Source organism: Micromys minutus, assembly GCF_963924665.1.
Source record: "Micromys minutus genome assembly, chromosome: 2".
In the NCBI taxonomy this organism is placed as follows: domain Eukaryota; kingdom Metazoa; phylum Chordata; class Mammalia; order Rodentia; family Muridae; genus Micromys; species Micromys minutus.
The window spans coordinates 10,602,618-10,620,601 of NC_137971.1; the positions used below are offsets into that span (position 1 = coordinate 10,602,618).

A 17,984-nucleotide genomic window follows, 5' to 3' on the forward strand; every position below is an offset into this window, starting at 1 on the left:
TAAAAATGGCCATCTTACCAAAAGCAATCTACAGATTCAATGCAATCCCCATCAAAATTCCAACCCAATTCTTCATAGTAGAATAGCAAAATTCATCCTCAACAACAAGAAAACATCTGTGGGAATCACAATCCATGCCCTCAAGCTATATTACAAGGCAATTGTGCTAAAAACTGCATGGTACTGGTATAGAGATAGGCATGTGGATCAATTGAATTGAATAGAAGATTCAGAAATGAGCCCTCACATATATGGCCACTTGATTTTTGACATAGGAGCTGTGAAAATATTTACACAATGGAGTACTACTCAGATATCAGAAACAATGACTTTATGAAATTCCTAAGAAAATGAATGCATCTAGAGAATATCATCCTGAGTGAGGTAACCTGGTCACAAAAGAACAGACATAATTTGAAGTCACTGATAATTGGATACTAACCTCAGAAAGCTCTGAACACCCCAGAAACAACTCACAGACTGTGTGAAGTTCAACAACAACAACAAAAAAGAATATATTTTAATTAAAATAGAATCCAAGAGCTAATCCATAGCTTTGTGGTAATTTTTGGTATTCACAGATCATTGTGCTTAATCTATACCCAACAAGAAACCTTTTTCCATGTTACGTTCTGTCCTGCATGTGCTTTATGTTTATGGTAACTAGTGGGATTTCAGTGCATGCTATCAAACCTCTAAAAGAATTAAGTACTGACAAAAATATTCATATAATGTTATGCCAAAATGCCTTTAAATATCTGTATATGTATCCCTCTTTTTTTAAATAAAGTTGTAAGAAAAAAAAAGAAGTTCCAATCTTTGAGTGGAAGGTGTTTGTTCTATAGATGTCTAGGCTCTCTTACTTGTAGTATGAAATTTTTGAATATGTTCATCTCTTACTTTCTATTTTCAAGAGATCCTTCCCTGAGCATGGTTCCTCTATCCTCAGTTCCTCCACTTTTCACACAATCTTAATATTTTGGGAAATAATTCCTCTATTAGGCAAACCTACATCTCCAGCCCAGTTATTTTTAGAAACTAATATTCACATTGTTCTTTTTACAGCTGATTTATGGAGGCATGAAAACAGTAGAAAGCCTAGATTCTAATCTGAATTTTTTTTATTAGTAAGGCATGAATATTGCTTTCAGAACTGACATTACCTCTGTGGTTTCCTTCATTTCTCCCCCATTTGTATCATATATGGGTTTTGAAGGCACACAACCTTCATTCTCATCTAAACTGTTGACAGATGATGTACAGAACACTGACAAGGACATGACCTCGCTGCCCTTACTGACACCAGTCCCAGATTTAATAGATAAACACCAGCTTTGATCCAGACCCTATGACAAGAGGTTGATTTCCTTCTGAGATACTTAAATCTCATAGTTTCCATATTTTACTTTCAATTCAGCCTTCCAGAAATGTTCTTACCACCTAATATATGTGCATATGTGTGTATTTAGTATATATTTATATAATATATATTTATACATGTATATATTTACATATATAATATATATTTATACGCATATATTTACATATATAATATATATTTACACACACATATATATATATAATTTCATTGTTTCATGATTAAAATCTCCAAAGTTCAGAACGTCACCAAACATATAGTAAGTCTTCATTAAATCATTCCAGTTCAGAGGTAGTTATATGTTCTTCATTGTATTAGTTTGGAAGGATCCCTAGTAATACTCTACACAGAGTTGTAGATTTCACAGTAACTCACCTTCTTCAACAGCCCAAAACAATACAGGGGGATTCCTGGATATGTCACTAAAAGACACTAAAACATTTTATTACTTTTTAGTCTTGTATCAGTTATAATTTATGTATATTGTCTGCTGTCGATATTTATAAGTACACCTAGCACATAGCTGACTTATAACTAAAAACCTACCATGTACTGGGTGCGTGCTCATTTTTCTCCCTGTCTTAGTGTGTTCAAACAAAACACTATTTGGAGATAGATGTTTCCAAACATCAGAGATAGAGTCTCTCGTGGTTTCTGCAGGTTAGGTTATTTCCAGCAGAAAAAATGCCCAGGAGTCAATGCTTTGAAGCTTCTGCCTGAGTTGCTCTCTCATCTGAGGTTCTTGATCTTTACACAGAAACTCGAGAAAGGAGAGGGCAAAGTTCATTTTCTTCTTGTTCCTTGGTTAACAAGGCTTTTCTTGCCCTTGCTGGACCGTTGGCTTCCCCTCTTACTCTGAGCACAACATCAGCACAGACATAGGCCTCCAGATGGACCACAAGTTGTTCACAGACTTAGCCTTTCACCCTAACCCTGGCGGTAAGACGGCGAGCATTTATGTCTGAGAGGTGACGAATGTCTGGTCTATCTTCCACTCCAAACAACCCTTCACTCTCTCTCTATTTGTTATTAGCCCATAAATGTAACACATCGATTATACTTCCTATACAGAAAGGGGTATTATTTTTATTCATACTAAGGCTGATTATAATAATTAAAAGATTATTACATAAATGTATCTCCCTTATCCTTATGTAATGATGACCTATAAAGGTGAGGCTCTATTTGTCACCCCAACTGCAGAACTTTCACACAGATCCTGGCCATTATTTTCTACCTCTTCGCAGTGATTTTTTTTCCTCTTTCAATTTACACTTTTACTTTGGGTCTATTAATAGACAATAATAGCTCAGTTAATTGGAGATTTCCATGTAATAGACTGTAATAAAGTACTTAGAGATTTACCTTATTAGTCTCATGAGCTGATAAGGAACTGTCACCTAGATTTATCGTTAGGCAGAATTATAAAGTAGCTAAAACCATGATACCAATAAAGTTTAAAAAATGATAAAAGAGAATTTTAATAAAACTTCACAAGCTCCTCTTTAACTGTACCCACGATTATTTTAAATTTATGTCTCTGAATCTCACTTGCCTTATGCCTCTTGTTGGGGAATCAGATAGGTTGTTCTCTTAAAATCTGTTTTCTGAATCTCATTGCCCTTTGACTTTTATTTGGGAAGCAGATGATGCACTGACCTGGACATTGTCCATGGTACATAAACTATGCTCTTCTCTATCCCACACGCATTTAGAAAACAGAGACAGAGGAGAGTAGAAAAGTGGGGGATATGAAGTAGACTGGGAATGCAAATAATGGTGTAAGAAGCAGATTCACATATAGAAGACAGTGAGGATTAATATGTGCTGAAGAGATGTTGGTCCTGGTCTGCACACATCTACTTTAGTGGATTCTCTAGAGTAGACACTAAGCTTTTATCCAGTAGTCGACCCAGAAATATATACAAAACCCTGGGTGTGTATGTTTGTTAAACAGCGATAGAAAGTAAATATTTATTGACAATAAATAATAAGTGTTTCTTAATTTTTAAAGACAAAAGACAACAACTCATACTAAGGAGATGGAAGTGCTTGTTTTTACAAGTAAGACTGTAGTCTTCATTGAGTGTGTAATTCTGCAGGACATGGAGCACCATTAGTGTTTTTCAGAATTGATTCATATTTTGATATCATAATCATCCATGCTGAAAACTAGACTTCACATGGATTTGTGACACAAAACATCACAATTATATTCATAGGCATTTGCAAAATGGTTATGCCTCTTGTTTTAATACCAAGCCAAAATTTATTTAATGTTTTTTGTTGTTTGTGCTGGTGGTCTTTATGAATTTCTTGTCAGCCACTCAAACAGAAGATATTTTAAATCAATAATGTGAATATAATTCAATCCACAGATACATTCATGTAATACTTACATGTTGAGGAATGATGGTAAGACACTGTTGTTTTCTGTAATCACAGCACCATGTTTCTGTCAGAGCAGAAAGCATTCAGTTAAGACAATGAGATTGTAACAAGTGTAACCTGGAACTAAGTGGAGGTACTGTGTGGACTGTTCACTGGCACTGTGTGGAATAAAGCTACTCGAAGCCAGCAGTGAGGTTGTGCGGTGCCTCACTTGTGAGCTCTTTCCAGAATATCTGAGATTCACCTCACATTTGGTTTAGAATCAATTTTTGGTTATTGTTCTTCCAGAAACCTTTTTTTGTGACCTCCACCTTCAGTTATGAAATACCATAGAAGGCCAAGAACCATGACTAGGGCCAGGCATTTGAACCATAAAATCTCTTCCTTCTAAAGTTATAATTGCAATAAAGTTTTATCTCTGCCAAGCAGTTTGTGCAACAAACATCTCACTCTTGTCATTATCATTCTGACCCATATGAATTTCACTTTGCTCTCACACATATCACTCACACACACAGACATGTGCACACACATATACATATACTGCGTGTACACACACACATATATATACACACATACCACATGTACACTCACGCAGACGTATAGAGATGTGCATATACAACATGCACACTCACACACACTCACACACACACACACACACACACACACACAGTTTTTGAAAACAACCTCTGTGTAAATACCTTATGGCTCGAGGAATAAGTTTAACAAGATGCAGACTTGGAACAAGGGAGGCTCAGGGTTGCAGCCTTTCCTAACTTCTCAGTAGGTCATTATGCACAGCAAAATAGTACTCATTTTTATCCTGGTCTACTTACTGGCTTCTTTATTTGTTGTTTAAAGGCGGTAGCTTTGTTACTGGGAAACAGAGTGGTGCAGTAAGGTCTAAACTAAAAGAAGAAGAAAACGTGTCTCTTGGGCTAAAGAGAGAGGTTAAAACGACATCCAGGCCACCTTTCTTTCACACAGCTTGTTTTCACTGGCTGCACAGCACATGAGACCTTGAGCTAAGATGACTTGTTCAAGAATAAAAGTTGTGGCCATAGCCTGAGATTTCCTGATGATGTATGCTTTAGAAACTGTCAGGTGAAGAGCCAACACTTGCTCTACAGAAAGGAATCAAGGATTCCGGCTCCTAATGTCTGCCAGGCATGTTGCTGCCTCTGCAGACAGGGTTGCTTTCACCTAAGGCAGCATTTATGAGGATGCTAATGAGTACATGAGTCCTCCATCAAAATAAGGAAACGGAAAGCAGGGATCTCCTTCCCTCATGGCCTCTGTCCCTAGGCAGATCCCTGTTCCCTGGGTGATGTTACTGCGTTTCTAAATCAGAATAAGTACGTGCTATCCAGAGACGACATTTATTTTTTAATACCTGCTCTGCAGTTCCGTACTTCAGGACATTTTGTGGCTCTGCACCATTTACTGAGCACTATATTAAAGTGGTATCACCCCAGACAACACGCCAGGAGAATGATAAAGTAGTGACATTTCTGAGTTCCTCGGTAGGGAATGTCTACAAAGGCTGCAGCGGGCTGACTGTATTTCACAGGGCTGACACTGCACGCTGAGCGGCCGTGGTGCACCTCATCAGACTGGATTCAGGGTTCTACACATGCTTGGCTCTGCTGATCCTTAAGGTCTTGCCCTGAAATAGTTGTCAATGGGATCAGCAACTTGAGACCGCAGATGCAGGGGAGTCTTAGCCCACGACAGGCTGTTTCCCTCTTTTATCAGCCAAGTACGAATAGTATGGCCAGTAGATTTGCACTTCAGTTTTCCTCAAGGTCCACACATGGGCAGGGGATGGCACAATTCTACTTGATTATATGCACTGTTTTGACTCCATTTTCTCCGTCAGGGCTGAGGTTTGCACTCAGAGCAAAATGCACACTAGGAAAGTGTACCATTCTGTCACAACGTCAGCCGTACTTTCTTCACTTCTAACAGCATTTGACCTAATTTTTGTTGTTCTACATTGCAAACCCCAACTCTCTTGATATAGTAATAGATGCCCATGTGGAGAACTCTCTTTTTGATCTCAGGCGAGGCTTGCTGCTTATATATAAGTGGAATGTGCTCCCTTCACCCTGCCATTGTTTATCAATCACTTTTGTCAAATATTCCAGAAGATTTGATCTAGTTGCTTTCTTTTTTTTTTCTATTAAGTGGTGTGATTTTCCACTTTAATATGTAAAAATATTGTTCATTAAAACATGTTGCCTGTTATTCAGAGAATATGGAGTTCATTTTTTCTTTTTATTAGATAATCTCTGTATTTACATTTGAAATGTTATCCCCATTTTTTGAGGGCACTAATATAAAAGTTAATAATGCATATGAGTTAATTACATTCCTATAGAGATAAGCCGTGTCCCTGAAGTCTTAATATTGTTATGACAAACTGATACCAGATTTTACTATAGTGTCAACAGAGTTCCTCAAAAGAAAAAAAATCCACTTCACTTTTGTTTTGCACAAATTGAAAAGTAGTCTGGAAAACATGTGCAAAGATGTGAATGTCTCCAAGGACCAAAAGAATTTTGAAGTTGAACCGTGGGCTAGAGGGCAATGTGCTCCGAGATCCAAAATTTTCCCAAAAGTTATAGTGATAGAGAATGAAACATGGATAAAGGTAGACTCAGAGATCAGTGAATTCTGAGGATCTTTAGTATGATGCTCACAACACAATTTTTAAAAAAGGCTCATTCCTGAACTTCATAAAAATTTTTTAAAAAAGTCTTGTCTCTAAACACCACAAGCTACCAGTTGGGGAAAAAATGTGTAAATTATGCACCCAATAAGATGTCTAGAATATGTATACATGACAAAAAAAAAAAGCTGCCACTAATCATTCTTTCCCCACCCCACTCCCATTTCCCTCCCTTTCCACTTGTCTTAGGAAGATGCATCTTCTCCTAATCACCTTCTCCACACCATTGTCTCGCCATCCCCTACATTGTCAACCTGGACCTAGCCATTTCCTGAGACTACAGAGAAAGACTTTTTGTGTGTGTGTGTGGGGGGAGTCCCAAAGAAACCCCAAATGTTAGAATCCTTTTCCCATTCACCTGTAATTCTGTTCTCTTAGTGAGAAGAATGTGGTGGCTTTTGATTTTATTCACCAGGAGCTTGGAATGCTAAATAAATAATTAAGTAAATTTAGCTTTTTATGTAGATAGTCCAGCTTATTGACTATTACATATTCACTTTTTTGTGTGTGACTATTGATCTGTGAAAACAAATAACTTTTATACAAGATTTCTATTAGAGAACTCCCATGCTATCCCAAAAGTTTATAATACCGCCATTGGTGTTAGCTTCATGGGTGATTATGAACTTCCCTACTCTTCTCGTCAAATAAAATGCAATGATGGAAAAGAGTAAAAGCAGCAATGCATCCAAGCCCTTTTTTTTTTTTTTTTTTTTTTTTTTTTTTTGAAGCAAAGGATACTTTGGATGGGGTGCTCAGAGTTAATCCAGAAACCTCACATCTGCCAGACTTGCACTCAGTCTTTCAGATATGAGCTAACCTTCCTTATCACTCACAACACTGACCAGGCTAGCCTGAAACTGCTGATACTCTGGCCTTAGGCTTTCACGTATCTATGATGATAAGCCTGAAGTACCAGTGCAAATCAGGTCAGAATTGAGTGTGTGTGTGTGGGGGGGTGGGTGTGTACCCCCAAAACACTGGTTTTTACATTTAAAATTATCTAAAATATAAGCATGATTCTCAAAGTCTTGAAGGAATAACTGACTCTCATAAGTGAACACTGACCTAGGAAAAATGTGTTTAAGTTCAGTCATCTATAACTGAGTTGCAGCAATAAGAATTGTGAAGGTGGAAAAAAGGAAGGCTTGGAGGATGTCAGGTACATATACCACAGGATATAGGCTTGAGAAATTTAGTTCAAAGAGAAAGAAACTTTTATGAGTGACCTAAGACAGGGTAAATTAAACCTTTAATTAGGTGAATTTGGACCATTGTTTTTCATGTTTTATAGATGCATTCTTTCAGAGTCTCCAAGATGGATCAACATCATATATTTTAGAGCAAATACTGACTACTATGCCAGTATTCTCTGTTCACATATTTGTACACTCTCATACAAGAGGTTGTTTGTGCATGTGGGAAGTGTGTGTGTTTGTGTGTGTGTGCAATCACCAATATGCATGTAGGTGCCTGAACAAGACAGTCTGTAGCTTCCTCTACCACTCATATTGCCTTGAAGCAGGGCCTGCAAGATTGGCCATTTTGCCTAGACTGGCCCTGCCATGGGGCTCTCTGGGTCTCCTTTTCTCCACCCAATGCTGTGCATGTCATATGTATGTCAAGCTATACTTGGTTTTTTACAAGGGTGGTGGAATTTCAAACTCAGGTCCTCCTACATGTAGACAAGTCTTTTACTCACTGAGCCAGTCCCCAGCCCCTCATTTTCAGTTTTGATGCTCCTGGCTTAAAATCTTTACGGAGGAGACAGCTTGTAGATTCAGGCACCATCTCGGTGTTGGGAGTTGGAGAACAATACTTATGATGCAGGAATCCCTGTAATATCTACTGTAATGACAGCAGAGAAGTCACCTTCCGCATGTATCCAAGCAATTTCCAGTGATGCCAAGCGTTCAAATTCATTTTACAGGTTTCTTGGAGTGACGTGATAAATGCGTTATTAGGAAATGTCTGCTTCCTTGGAGAAGAAGGCAGCATTTAATCGTTAGAACATAGACTTTGAGTTTCAGGCCATGTATCAATCAGAGAAATCTTACTGACTGTGATTACAATAGGTCCTCAAGGAGACTGCTTTTGTGAAAACGAAGAACAGCTAAACTAGGGGAAATTAATTCAAATAAAAAGAGTTCTTTGGGTGCCCCTAAGATACCAGTTAATTTACTTGTTTCATTGACTCTGTTGACCTTTGTACCTTCTCATTCCCCTGCTCGCTTCCTATTTTAATCCCTTTTTCTTGTCATCCTCTTTGTTTTTTTCTTTTTTATAATAAAATATATTTACAATTTTACTATTATATGAGAAGACCTATGAGTATAGATGGTCAAAAATTTCTTCCAGTAACTATATTTGTCATATGTACATATTTATGTGTGTGGGGGCACACACATTGTGTGTGTGTGTGTGTTCCTGTGCTTTATGTATGCCAGTGTTTGTTGATGGAACATGCTACTTTCATGTCTGTGAAACCCACAAAGCACTTTTATGGCAAAATCTATGTCATATTTTAAAAGGTTTACATAAAAGTAAATACTTCTTAATAGGAAATGCTACCCTTGTAGGTAAGGTCTATTTAGCAGAAATGGCTTTTCTATTGTTTTTTTTAAAGAGTCTGTGAGACCACAATGGAGCTGAAGCAGAGCATTCCAAACTATCAGCAGAACCATTCAGAGGCTCACCAAGGAGTGAGTAATGGATGTGGCAGTTTAGGAGTGGCAAAGCCTTTTAGTGTGTCTCATCCACCGGCAGCGGAAGTGAGATGAGCCCTGGCCTGTGCAGTTTGAGGCTCCACATTAAGTACTGAAGTGATGTGCACTTTTGAACTCTCTATCTCCAAGGATGCTGGGGGCAGACTGCGGGACCAGCTCTGAAGAATCTGTCTCTTTTCTTCATAGAAATGGAACCAATTAATTTTCCATGAATCCTGCTTAAAATGAAACACAGATGTACTTATGTTTAAGTGATCCTGCTCTATAAAAATTCTGGGTGCATAGTGAGATTGCCTGTCTTATTTATATAACAAAATGATCGTTTTCTTTTTGGTGTGCTCTCTAAGGAGTTTAAAGTGGATTCTAATTTGACATCGACATATGGATGTGGGACTTACTAGAAAGTGAGAGACATCTACTTTCCTTTGTCTTTTAGTTATATTGGTCCAGTGCTGCTGCTGAGAATGGTTACTGCTACAGGTGTTTTTTTTGTTTGTTTGGTTTGGTTTGGTTTGGTTTTTGTTTGTTTTTTTTTTAAATGCAGTTGTGTCACATGATATAACCAAAGTTCATAGGACTTTGTAAATTTGAGGTGTCAAACTTTAATTAGATCAGTTTGCTCTGAGTCTCTGCGCAAGTCAGCTATCTAAATCAGTATGCTGGATATCTGCCCAATGAGTTCATCAACTCCAGTGTGTAGCCGGTGATGTGGTGGTAGGAATGGGTGTATTCCATCAGTAGGACATAGTTCCATTCTGAGCTAAAAAACACAGTGTCCTGACCAGAGTTCAACCTGGACATAGTCAAATAAAGATTCAATATTGTTATTATTTCAAGGGGAAATTTTACTGTCAAGCATTAGACATAAACAGAGTGGATATGTTCCCAGGATTATGGCTTCAGAAACCTGCAGGCATTAACAGTCTGTGGGATGCACTGAGTTATCTGTGAAGTTATTAATGCAAAATGTTCTTTTTTATGTTTTGTCATTCTTTAGGTCTGTGATGGCGTCTAACAAAGAACCAGACCTTGTGCATCTCGAGGCCAGGACCGTGGATGGTCGTAAGTAAATCAACTATGTCCCCAGGTTCCTAGTGGTAAGAGTTCTGTCAGTAAGGTACAAACCAGGTCTGTAGACACAGGCGTGACCACCAAGGTCATTTGGGTATGTGGATGTATCCTGTTTCCAAAATCCAGAATTTGCTTAATAGTTGTCATAAATTTACGATTTCACACAGATTTATAAATCTATCTCTGTATATATACAGATGAAGTTCTGTTTGGATAGATGCAATACAGGAACCCTCCTAGCCCAGCGAGTAAGCCCTGACAAAAAATCTCTAATACTCTGGATTCACCTGGAGCAGGTGACAGGAATGAAGACACGGAAGACAACCTCAGAGTTTCTTATTGAGATCTGCCTTTTGTAACTGATTTTCAAAAGGATTTATTTTATTTTTTTTTGTGTGTGCATGCTTTGTCTGCATAAAAACATGTGTGTCAAGCGTGTTTCTGGTGCATGTAGCGGTCAAAAGAGAGCATCGGATGCCCTTGAGTAAAGAACTCTTGTGATCTACTGTACTAGCTTACATCAACTTGACACAGGCTAGAGTTATCAGTAAGGATGGAGGCTCAGTTGAGAAAATGTCTTAATTAACATCTGTCTGAGGCAAGCCTGTAGGACATTTTATGGATTAGTGATTCAAGGAGGGCCCAGCCTATTTACAGTACAGCTACCAATGGGCTGGTGGTCTTAGGTTCTGTAAGAAGCCAGGCCAAGCAAGCCGTGGGGAACAAGAGAGTGAGCAACACCCCTCCATGGCCTCTGCATCAGCTCTTGCCTCCATATCCATGCCCTGTGTGAGTTCATTTTTTCACCGCCTTTGAGTATAAACTGTTTCAAGGCACTGTGAGGAAAATAAACCCTTTCCTCTCCATCTTTCTTCTGGCCATGGTATGTTATCACAGTAGTAGTAACCCAAACTAAAATAGCAACAAGATAGTTTTCTAGAACCAAAACATCAGCCTTTACAGGAGAGCAACAATGCTCTACACCATTGACACATCTGTACAGCTCCCCACCCTCAACGTACACATGAGCATGCGCACACATACTTTCTATGAGACAAAGTCTCTCACTGTCCTGGAAGTGTTCAGGTTTGCTCAGCCAGCTGGCAAGCAAGTTCTGAGATCTATCTGTCTCCATCTCCCCAACACCAGGACTACAAGTCTCAAACTACCCAGGCCCAACTTCTGTTAAAACATACGTTCTTTCATTGATAGTTCAGTGTCTGTGAGCCCTCATGGAGCCAAGTTAGTTGACCCTGTAGGTCATCTTGTGGTGTCCTTGACCCCTCTGGCTTGGTTAATTCTATTCCCTACTCTTCCACAAGTCTCCCTGAACTCCACCTAATGTTTAGCTGTGGGCCTCTGCGCCTGTTTCCACCCAGTGCTTGATGAAACCGCTCAGAAGATAGTTATGTTAGGTTCCTGACTACAAGTACAGCAAAGTATCATTAATAGTGTTAGGAACTGGTTCTCCCATGGAATGGGTCTTACGTTGAGCCAGTCATTGGTTGGCCATTCTTTCAAACCCTGCTCCATCTTTATTCCTGCTCATCTTGTAGGCAGGACAAATTTGTGCTTGAAGGCTTTGTGGGTAGGCTGATGTCCTTCTCCCTTTACTGTACGTCCCTCCTGGCTGCAGAAGGTGACCTCTTTAGCCTCCATTTCCTACACTGGTAGGAATTTCAACTAGTATCACCCCCACAGCCTCTCTGTAGCCATTCCAGTTCCAGGTCTCTAGTTAGCCCCAGAGGTGCCCCCCCACCATTTTCTACTCTCACTCCCAGACTGCTTTCTACCCCCTATTCATACCTGATCTCCCATTCTCTTACTCATCCCGTCTTCTACACAGTTCTACCTAGGCCATCTACCCATTTGGAACAGATGTGTAGCTTGGTCTTTATGTGGGTCTTCTAACAGCTGGAACAGAGGCTGTCTCTGATTCTGTTGCCTGCCATTGGATCTCCCTCTCATAACTAGACTGCCAGGTTGGGCCTCAGTGGGAGAGTTCTGCTGAGACTGGATGTTCCAGAACTACGTGGTACCCAAGGGAAGTTTACCCTTCTCTAAGAAGAAGGAGTAATGAGGGGAGGAACTTGTACAGGCAGGACTGGGAGGAGAGGAGCGAGGGGGCTGTGACCAGGATAAAAAGTAAATAAACAAATGAATTAAAAACAGCAATAAAGAAGCAAATGGCTGAATTGAACTTGACAGGATCCTATGTGAAAATAATTAATGTTATTTGAAGGGAAAATGTGGGTTCTAGAGATCAAATTTATGTTTTTATGCTTGCTTGGCCTACTGAGCTATTTCTCTAGCACCAAGTTTCTGTTTCCTAAAGCATTCTCTTGTTACTAGTGCTCTTCTGGTTTGCTTTGGTTTTTCATCTTTGTTTTGTGGTTGTCAGATACCATCCAGGCAATAATTGTTATGTTTAGAGATTCTCACAAAGCACCTTGAAAGAAAGGAAAAAAAATGAATTATGCCCCTGTGAGCCTTACCACAGGCAGTGGGGAGGGGGGGGTTGGTGGGGAGGGACAATTCATTAGACTAGATTGACAGCTAGGATAATTCATAGAAGACCCCAGTCTTTAGGCAAACTAGAGTGAAGACCTTCAGTCAGTGACAATTGTGTGGTTAGATACATCATATCCAGGGACCTAAGGTACAAATCCAGAACTCAAACCCTTCTATAGAAAAATTTCAAAAGACCACTTATTGTATTGCCTTGAAAATACCATTTCAACCACTTATTATATCTTGTTTTTATCTGAAAATTAAGAACGTTCATAGGGATGATTCTAAGCACCGATTCACAAATCATCTTATGACACTCACGACAAGTAGTTTAAATAATTTTCACAATTACTCCTCTCGACAGTTTTTTAGACTGTTAATCTCATGTTATCGATCAGGAAACTGAAACATACATATTGTATGTGTAAGATATTTAGAGGATGTAGAGGAGGTTGGACTCTATTCATAGAGCCCATTCATGTGAGAACAGGAGAGCCAGTACACAGGTACATATGAAACACTATGCATGGTGACTTTTCTGTCCAATATTTAAGCAACAACAGTGCAAGTTTCCTTTACCTACTGTAGTCCTGAGGATCCTCTGATGAGATCTTTTTACATATAAATGAGCACAAGATAAGGGGTAGATTATACTTATGTATAAATGAGGAAGGAAAAGACACAAAGGAGGAGAGAATGGAGTAAAAAAGGAAAAAATGACCTCATATATCTAAGATAACAAAAAATGTTCCAATTCACTACTACAAAGCACTGATCCAGAGGGTGAACATCCTTTGCTTTTAGCATGTTACTCAGAATTGCAAAGAAGCTGGTTCACTTCCCATAATACCCTGTTCTCTCTCCTCATGTCTTATAGATAACTGCACTCGTAACTGCAAGTCAGAAAAATTAAGTCACCCATGGGACCCAAGTCCCAGAAGCCACATATCTTGCAGGACTTTCATTTGAAATCTTCATGGGATGTTTCCCTTTTTAAGTATTTTACTTCCCTTTTAGAGATTGCATATCTTCTTGGGCATTGTGATTGGGAGCACAGACCTGAGTCCAAAGGTGACCAACCCTTACTTCCTGCACATCCAAGCAGGGCTGGCATGTATGATCTTCCCAGCGGTGCCCTTGACACAGAAGGCCTTAGCAGCCTTAGCTTCATTCTCCCTCTGCTGGGCATTATCTCACTGAGCCTTCATTTCCCCTGCAACAGCTGATATTGTCTTGATCTCAAGGCTCAGATTTACCACACAGCAGAGAGATAAATATTCTCCTGAGCCAAAGCAAGTGCCCAGTGCCTCTAAAAGAGCTCATTGACTTCCATAAAGGCAGCATTTCCTCCTGTGGCTTAGCATATCATGGTGCCTGTCCATTTGCTTAGCCAGTAACCTCCCACAGGCCCTGATTCGAAGTCCTTGCATTTGCCTCTAGCTGCTGGAACTAACTCATCAGGTTACATTTTGTCCCTCAAGAAGTCAATACTTGCTTTTGCTGTAGCCTGGGTAGTTTCCTCTCTTTCTCCTATTCTGAACAACTGAGTGTGGTTAATCACTGAGGATGGCTTAGCCCACAGATGAAACGTATTTATTTGGAAAAAAAAAAAAAAAAACTTCTTTAACCTTGCAATTTTAGCCACTGTGTTTGATATTATCTTTATTTTCCATCATACCTTTGGAATATTACTTTTCACATGCATAATTGTACATAATTTTCCTGCACATCCATCAGTCTGTAAACTCATTCAGAGCAGGGATCATATGTCTCATCTGTCTGCAGCTCACACCTCCTCTGTGTACCTAAGGAGTTTACCTGGCACGTGAGCCTGAGTGGGCAGGTGGGCACATGATTGACGGTGTCACTGCTTAGCTATTTCTTCTTCATACCATGTTGCCCAGAAATGTTGAAGCATTACGTTTCAAACTTAGCCATTTCTGTATGTCTCATCTGGGGACCTTATTAAGATGTGAACTCTGGTTTAGCAGGAGCCCAGGATTGTATAGTCTCAGTGATGCCCAGTGGAGCTGGGCCGAGCACTAATGCACTTCAGTAGCAAAGTTCCACCGTTGAAAACTAATGAGAGAAAGCATTACCTGGAATTTTAGAGTTTTCAAGGTTTGGGGCATGATGCTGTTTTTCTCTTGTTGGTATCCTAGGCCACATAACACAGTATCCTGGCAACAATGCTACCAATCATCCACATCTGCATAGGGTTTTACTCTTAACATTGTTCCTGTGCTCATGGAAGACATTGGGGTCTACAGTGTCAAAATGCCACCCCAGATTCCACTTTCCGAAAGCATCGTATGCCACTTTCTATTCAACTATGTGTTGGACCTCATCTTTTCTTTATTCTTGAAATGGCAGCACATATATGAACTGCCCCCCCAAATAAAGAGAGGTATTCAGTAAAAGTATTTTATAAAAGTATTGAATTTAAGAAGATATTTCTGTCAAAACTGAACAGCAAAGAGAAATGCCTACCAATGGTAATGAAAGATTAAAGCATATCATATGATCTTCTCCAATGAAAAAGAAAAAGAAATGGAATCATATTGACACTGTAGTATTTCTGGCCCTGTCAACCTCTCAGCCTCTTACTCCTCCTCTCCTTTCTGCTCCTGCACTTCCTACCTCTAGACCATCAGAATCCTTGGCTGCAGGTAACAGAAACAAGAAGGGAAGACAGAAGGGAAGGGTGGAGTTCAGAGTAGCCAAGTAGGGAGTGCATTTATCAAAACCAGGCTGGCTGCTGGTTAGTTACTTCAAAATTCCAGTCTGTGTTTTCTCCTCACATTGCTTGTCTGATACACTTTTCATTTTGTTTTGTTTTCATTTTTCATGGTATTGTGGGTTGGCATTCCAGGCCATGTACTCTGCTTGGCATCTTTCATTACAAGGCATTATATTTTTATACTTTAAAGAATTTGTCTATATTTTTATGTACTCACAATCTTTTTGCCAATGAAATGGGATATTTCACACACACACACACACACACACACACACACACACACACACACACAGATTCTTCATTCCCCAGTTTGGCTCAGCCCCATGGGGGTTCAAATGCTTCTCTGGGTTTGTTACTCCAAGTTTTATTTTAATGTCATCAGCTGTCCTTAGATTATAATTATACTTCATTTCTGTTTCAAAGGAGTCCTATGTTTGAAGGAATATGAGTGATAGAAATGTTCATTCTATGACTGGTACAGATAGCTTATCAATTACATACTGAAATACACATGCCTTGTGACTTACACGTGGGGCTAGAATGGTACTGTCAATGCACCTGGCAATAGTACTTCTGCTTGGCAAGGGAAGCTGAAAAGAATAAGCATGATTAAAATCAATCATACAAGTGTTACCTGAACACCATGAACATGTGTACCAGACATAGCTTTTGTTATCGATATTCATACTGAGATGTGGACAAATCGTCAGCCTTTACCCAGGATGTAAAGATATTACTTTCAGCTTCCGTAGCTCTGTGAGTATGAGTGTGTTCACCTTACATATGCCTGGTACAGTGAACAAGAAATAGAACTATGCTTTGTAACTTACTGCATCAATATTTGTGTATAGGTATGTGTCATCAGAGAGAAAATGCTGGCTAGACCATTGTACTGAAAGCTTCGTGAAAAGCCACGTCTCATATAATCCTTGATCTCTATCTAAACCATAGCTCAGAGCTTGAATATTTCACGACTCACAGAGTGACTGAGTAATGGAGTTTGAGCATCATTGTGTAGGCATATTGTCCTAATGAAAAGTGTGACTCTGGGGTCTTTAAGCCAGGCATGAGCCCAAGCAACTTAATAAGTCTCTGAGGTTGGATGTCATATTTCACCATTTTGATTTTGTCAGAAAAGAACATAGCCTTTCATGGCTAACATATATGTATGCATAGTTAGGCATATGCGTTGCTGTAGGCACATAACATTTAGGAAGATCTGCAGAACCAAGATCTGCCCTTATTCTTCTCTTCTACTTCAGAAACTTGCAGCCTCAGTTAGAAACCTGAGCTTTTTTGTCCTGGTGGTGATCCATGCCAGTCTGGACAGAAGACAGGGGACAATTTCTAGTCTCAGAGTCTATTTGCATGGCTAAGTAACCTTGGAACAACTTTCTCAAGGACTAGTCTCCTTCACTGGGGAGAACAGGCTTTGGTTCTTTAGCCAACTGTGAAAATGACTGACCCAAAGTCTGTAAAATGAACCTCAAACCAGCTCATTATAAACAGAGGTGAAATAAAGCAAATCTCACAACTGAATTTCATTGTTGAGCCCATTAATTCTGTCTTGGTTGAAGCCCAGAAATCTCTTTTATATTTCCTGTCCTTTACCATCACAGTCTTTTTGTCCACGTTGAAGGATATGCATACTGTAGAACGGATGAGATGGGTCTGCTTAACTGCTATACCAAGGGAACCAGAGCCCATCCATTACGTTTGTTGGCATCCAAGCCCTCCAGTATAGAGCCATTTTCACTGGAAACACAAATTACGCCTATAGCAACAGCAACGACTTTATTAAGCAAAAACAGAAATTCAGCAGTAGAACTGTGGTCAGGAGTCCCACTTTCACCAGGCAAATCCACTCAATGGCCATCATCTCATTTCTGGGAAGTGGTAGTCAGGTGGAGAGAATGAAAAGGCAAGTTAATTCATCTCACCTGTCAGATGAATTTTTCTTCAACGCCATAAAAATAAGGATTCCTCATCTTTCTGGTTTATCCACCTATGTATAGGTATTTCTTTTATGTTATCATTTTAGTTTGAAATTTTAAATGTCATTTCTGTAGTTTTCCCTTTCCCATCTTGATATCCATGAACTCTGTGAAAGCAAAAAATATGAATTCTCTGTGTGGTGGGCTGGGGATTACATCTGTGTGTCTATTCATGGACATAATCACTCAAATACTTCTGTTGTAAATCATTGGGCAACAATTTGTGTTGGTGATCAGACAGGCAAGTGAAAAAATTCTCTCCACGTTTGACAATGGCCTTCAGTGACTTTATGGTTTATTACTGCAGAGAAATGCATTACACAGTGACCTGTAATCTAATAATCACCATCTCAGTAAAAGATTGACCTTTGCCTATTTTAGACAGTTCTTGTGTGCAAAAATCTTTAATCTATCTAGTTAGTAATCACTCATGCTTGTACAA

The 17,984-nt window shown here is 39.3% G+C and overlaps 1 protein-coding gene across 4 annotated transcripts in view; it reads left to right on the plus strand.

Moving 5' to 3' along the window:
* The window catches only part of SORCS1 (sortilin related VPS10 domain containing receptor 1), a gene marked incomplete at both ends in the record, with an annotated part of 518,044 nt that overhangs the window by 367,131 nt on the left and 132,929 nt on the right, over nt 1-17,984 (plus strand). For all 4 annotated transcript variants that reach the window (XM_080911273.1, XM_080911272.1, XM_080911274.1 and 1 more), the window contains one exon: nt 10,224-10,288. In XM_080911273.1, coding sequence (XP_080767399.1) covers nt 10,224-10,288 — 65 coding nt within the window. The remainder of the gene's footprint in view (nt 1-10,223; nt 10,289-17,984) is intronic.